This window comes from Coregonus clupeaformis, chromosome 18 (genome assembly GCF_020615455.1).
Source record: "Coregonus clupeaformis isolate EN_2021a chromosome 18, ASM2061545v1, whole genome shotgun sequence".
In the NCBI taxonomy this organism is placed as follows: domain Eukaryota; kingdom Metazoa; phylum Chordata; class Actinopteri; order Salmoniformes; family Salmonidae; genus Coregonus; species Coregonus clupeaformis.
The window spans coordinates 34,989,287-34,994,838 of record NC_059209.1 but is presented as its reverse complement, the minus strand read 5'-3'; the positions used below and the strand labels follow the sequence as shown (position 1 = coordinate 34,994,838).

Here is a 5,552-nt window from a genome sequence, read left to right as displayed (position 1 = left end):
ATAAGAAAATATATAGCAGATACATTCCATTACAGCTGCGCCGTTGTAGGTTTGGACAATGAGTTTCTCTATGAAGTTAAACTCAGACATCTCAAAATTCATAAAGTCAAACACAGACTGCGCATCTCGCCCACTTGACACATCAGAGTAGCCCAAAAAACGTTCCTGAATAAAGCCCTGATCATCCACAAGTTATCCCAATGCCTCGTACCATTTTATAAAGCCCCCGTGGCCTGCAGAATAAGCTCATATTAAACCACATGTGGTCCATTCCCAGTGGTATCCAGCACCAATACGAACACAGGCTGTATCCCAAATAGCACCCTATTCCCTATTTAGTGCACTACTATGGGCCCTGGTCAAAAGTAATGTACTATAAAGAGAATAGGATGCCATTTGGGATTCCTCCAAGAGAAAACAAAACAAGCTAAAAGCCAATCTGATGTTTAAACCTACATAAACAGAAAATACACTCATAAACAGTCAACATCAGGCAATCAAGTAAGAAATGGCTGACCAGAAGACAAAATCATCTTACCCCACGACACAAGATAAAGAAACCAGAAACGAAAAGAAAGGGCTGTCTTCCAACAGCTGCTTAACTGGCCAGTCTTACCTCAACCAATCAATGATCAACTCAGTAATATCAATGTCCTGTTCATCAGATATGTGTATCCCAGGGTAGGCTGCATTATTTTTCTCCACATAACATCACAGGCAAGCTGGTCAGAGTTCCACACAACTCCTCCCTAACTAACAATGACTACAGAGCCATATGGTATGTAGACATACAGATAAAGTATCTCTATACTGTACATGACTTTGGGACTAATGATCGGTTCATAAACATGATTAAGCTTAGAACATATTGTCGTTAGATAATTAAGTGATAATGCCCGAGAAACCGGTGTTTGGAGGATATATTGGCACGGGTGTTGTTTGGCCCGAGACGAAGTCGATGGCCGGCAAACCGTGTAAATATATTCTCCAAATACCGGCTTTGAGGGCATTATCACTTAATTATCTAAAGACAATATGGTCTAAGCTTAATAATGATGTCAGCTGATTCATGTCCAGACTCACGACACGTTCATTACTATGGTACAGCTGGAGTTCGAATTTGAATATTGAAAACAATGTTGCAAATGTCGGAGAGACAGACAGCAAGGTTTATACAAATCTCTGATGTTGAAAACTAAATGTTAGTCTAAAAGAAATGTGAGATAATGTCTAGATGCTTTTATAGTGGAAATCAAGTTTATAAATTGCCTGGCTGGGCTGATGAGACAGTGGATTGCGCAGTCAGATGGAACAAAGTAAATAGACATTTTAACGTCCTAGATTTAGCCGGTGGTCACTTCTGGAATAGACACCGGCTGGAATGCGCTTTTAACCAATCAGCATTCATTTATTTATTGGGCTGTGTCTGAAAACGTTACTAGCTGTCAAATCCTTGCTTCCTCCGTCCTTGTTTCCTCAGTTCTACTCAAAGCGCATTGGAGGAGAGGAGAGGATCCAAGGTCCCTCCCATGGTCCTCTTCCTCCAATGCACTTTGAGAGGAATTGAGAAAACAAGGAAGCAATGATTTGACAGCTAGCAACATTTTCCTCACTCATTGGGCTGTGAAACTAGCCCTCAAAGTGTTAATTCAAAAGCCTGGCCTTCATTTCATCAGAATCAGAGGAAAATAATACCTGTAGGTGTTGCTGTTGTTTGGCAACGCAGACTGTTATCTCATTGGTTGAGGCATCACTGAGAACAAGCCACCTGTGGAGTGCCATTGCATTTCTGTGTGGGGAGGAATGGAGGCGATGCCTTTTTGTGGGGGGGGTCTTTATAAAAAGTGAGAGGGCATATGAAAAACCGTCAGTGGTTGGTTCCCCTGAGACAGACAGACAGACAGATAGACGCTCGTCTCCAGACTCTATAGAACACAGGTATTATGACCTTCCAGGAGTCATGTAACAAGGGTTCACTTTATAATGTTTTATATTTGAAAATGGATTTGTCTTTTTCATTTGTTTGTCTTTCTCTCCTCTGTGTTAGTGTTTTCATTCTTCCTGCTCTGTGACTTCTGTAGTATCGAGTAAAAGTTGCTAGTCATTGCTGATAAACAAAGGAGTCCGCTCATACTGAACCTTGATCATAAGTTTATTCATATCACAAGCTTTCAGCATGAGTTACAGGTGTCAAGATCACCCGGAGAGCAACGTCCCAGATTGCAATGGCTGCTCTAACCTCTTCTTCCTCCAGCATATACTTATAAACAATGCAAAAATATGGGTTGCTCCCTCTGCTGTCCAATCACCTGTCTCCCCTGGGGCGTCACCCTACAAATGACTACTTTTGCACTAAGATAAACATCCCCTCTTTGTTCCTCTAGAAAGTCATAATCTTAATACACTACACCTGCTCTTAGGGAAACAACTGACATATTTATATTATCTCCTTTATCTCTATCTCTCCCCCTCCCCTCTCTCTCTCTCTCTCTCTCTCCTAGTTGTCTTCCCTCCACGGATCAAGCCCTGTCTGACTGAGAGCCATGTCCTCCTCCTCTCTTCTGTGCTGCCTGCTGGTGGTGTGTGTTCTGGCTGTGGTCCAGATCTATGCAGCAGAGGAACGTAAGGTTCTCAAGGTCTTCAACCTCCGTGCCAGCGACCTGAACAGCGGCTTGTTCCAGACCCCTGATGCCTACGTCAAGGTAAATCTCTCCTCACCTGAGTCACCTGTCCACCATGATAGATGATGTGTGGTGATCTGTCAGGTGCCAAATGTCTGGGTGATACACATTGGTGGTGGATGAGATCCCCCTCTCCCCTTTACAATATGAATATATTCATATATATATATATATATATATATATATATATATATATATATACAGTGGGGAAAAAAAGTATTTAGTCAGCCACCAATTGTGCAAGTTCTCCCACTTAAAAAGATGAGAGAGGCCTGTAATTTTCATCATAGGTACATGTCAACTATGACAGACAAATTGAGGAAAAAAAATCCAGAAAATCACATTGTAGGATTTTTAATGAATTTATTTGCAAATGATGGTGGAAAATAAGTATTTGGTCACCTACAAACAAGCAAGATTTCTGGCTCTCACAGACCGGTAACTTCTTTTTTAAGAGGCTCCTCTGTCCTCCAATCTTTACCTGTATTAATGGCACCTGTTTGAACTTGTTATCAGTATAAAAGACACCTGTCCACAACCTCAAACAGTCACACTCCAAACTCCACTATGGCCAAGACGAAAGAGCTGTCAAAGGACACCAGAAACTAAATTGTAGACCTGCACCAGGCTGGGAAGACGGAATCTGCAATAGGTAAGCAGCTTGGTTTGAAGAAATCAACTGTGGGAGCAATTATTAGGAAATGGAAGACATACAAGACCACTGATAATCTCCCTCGATCTGGGGCTCCACGCAAGATCTCACTCACAAAATGATCACAAGAACGGTGAGCAAAAATCCCAGAACCACACGGGGGGACCTAGTGAATGACCTGCAGAGAGCTGGGACCAAAGTAACAAAGCCTACCATCAGTAACACACTACGCCGCCAGGGACTCAAATCATGCAGTGCCAGACGTGTTCCCCTGCTTAAGCCAGTACATGTCCAGGCCCGTCTGAAGTTTGCTAGAGTGCATTTGGATGATCCAAAAGAGGATTGGGAGAATGTCATGTGGTCAGATGAAACCAAAATATAACTTTTTGGTAAAAACTCAACTCGTCGTGTTTGGAGGACAAAGAATGCTGAGTTGCATCCAAAGAACACCATACCTACTGTGAAGCATGGGGGTGGAAACATCATGCTTTGGGGCTGTTTTTCTGCAAAGGGACCAGGACGACTGATCCGTGTAAAGGAAAGAATGAATGGGGCCATGTATCGTGAGATTTTGAGTGAAAACCTCCTTCCATCAGCAAGGGCATTGAAGATGAAACGTGGCTGGGTCTTTCAGCATGACAATGATCCAAAACACACCGCCCGGGCAACGAAGGAGTGGCTTCGTAAGAAGCATTTCAAGGTCCTGGAGTGGCCTAGCCAGTCTCCAGATCTCAACCCCATAGAAAATCATTGGAGGGAGTTGAAAGTCCGTGTTGCCCAGCGACAGCCCCAAAACATCACTGCTCTAGAGGAGATCTGCATGGAGGAATGGGCCATAATACCAGCAACAGTGTGTGAAAACCTTGTGAAGACTTACAGAAAACGTTTGACCTGTGTCATTGCCAACAAAGGGTATATAACAAAGTATTGAGAAACTTTCGCTATTGACCAAATACTTATTTTCCACCATAATTTGCAAATAAATTCATAAAAAATCCTACAATGTGATTTTCTGGATTTTTTTTCCTCATTTTGTCTGTCATAGTTGATGTGTACCTATGATGAAAATTACAGGCCTCTCTCATCTTTTTAAGTGGGAGAACTTGCAGAATTGGTGGCTGACTAAATACTTTTTTCCCCCACTGTATATATATATATATATATATATATATATATATATATATATATATATATATATTTATTTATCATGACGGTGATGTTTATGATGATGATTAACATTATCATTATCATCATTATCATCATCAATATTATAATTCAGGTGTTTATGGGCTCCGGCTACGGTGGGAAGACAGAGGTAAAGAACGACAACACTGACCCTTGGTGGAAGGAGGACTTCAACTTCTTCAACGCCCGTGAGAACGACCCCCTGAGGCTGGAGGTGTACGACTCCGACGTGGTCTTCGACGACCTGCTGGGGACCTGTGAGCGCTCCATCAAGAACGGAACTTGGCAGCATAGCTGCTCCATCAAGAGGGGAGGGATCCTATCCTACTCCTACACCCTAGAGCCTCTACAGTAGACCCTGTACTACTCCTACACCCTAGAGCCTCTACAGTAGACCCTGTACTACTCCTACACCCTAGAGCCTCTAAAGTAGACCCTGTACTACTCCTACACCCTAGAGCCTCTACAGTAGACCCTGTACTACTCCTACACCCTAGAGCCTCTACAGTAGACCCTGTACTATTCCTACATCCTAGAGCCCCTACAGTAGACCCTGTACTATTCCTACATCCTAGAGCCTCTACAGTAGACCCTGTACTACTCCTACACCCTAGAGCCTCTACAGTAGACCCTGTACTACTCCTACACCCTAGAGCCTATACAGTAGACCCTGTACTACTCCTACACCCTAGAGCCTCTACTGTAGACCCTGTACTACTCCTACACCCTAGAGCCTCTACAGTAGACCCTGTACTACTCCTACACCCTAGAGCCTCTACAGTAGACCCTGTACTACTCCTACACCCTAGAGCCCCTACAGTAGACCCTATAATACTCCTACACCTCAATGCCTCTACAGTAGACCCTGTACTACTCCTACACCCTAGAGCCTTTACAGTAGACCCTGTACTACTCCTACACCCTAGAGCCTCTACAGTAGACCCTGTACTACTCCACCTGAGAGCCCCAAGCCTAGACCAAAGCCTCTCCTCTTATCCACAACAACCTGTCAAAACTCTGACCTCACTCTAATT

General features: G+C 43.3%; 1 protein-coding gene across 1 annotated transcript; it reads left to right on the top strand.

Moving 5' to 3' along the window:
* The first annotated feature begins 1,853 nt into the window (after positions 1-1,853).
* On the top strand, positions 1,854-4,916 carry LOC121530991 (GTPase activating protein 1-like). Its single transcript, XM_041836431.2, has 3 exons — positions 1,854-1,938; positions 2,502-2,702; positions 4,613-4,916. Exons 2-3 carry the CDS (start codon positions 2,544-2,546, stop codon positions 4,871-4,873), a joined length of 420 nt encoding a protein of 139 aa, XP_041692365.1. The 5' UTR covers positions 1,854-1,938; positions 2,502-2,543; the 3' UTR covers positions 4,874-4,916.
* Positions 4,917-5,552: the final 636 nt, after the last annotated feature.

Excerpts from the sequence above, each read along its gene's own strand:
- LOC121530991 (XM_041836431.2), top strand. The coding sequence starts at position 2,544 with ATGTCCTCCTCCTCTCTTCTGTGCTGCCTGCTGGTGGTGTGTGTTCTG. Across the intron at positions 2,703-4,612 it reads CCCCTGATGCCTACGTCAAG|GTGTTTATGGGCTCCGGCTA; the intron begins GTAAATCTCTCC and ends ATTATAATTCAG.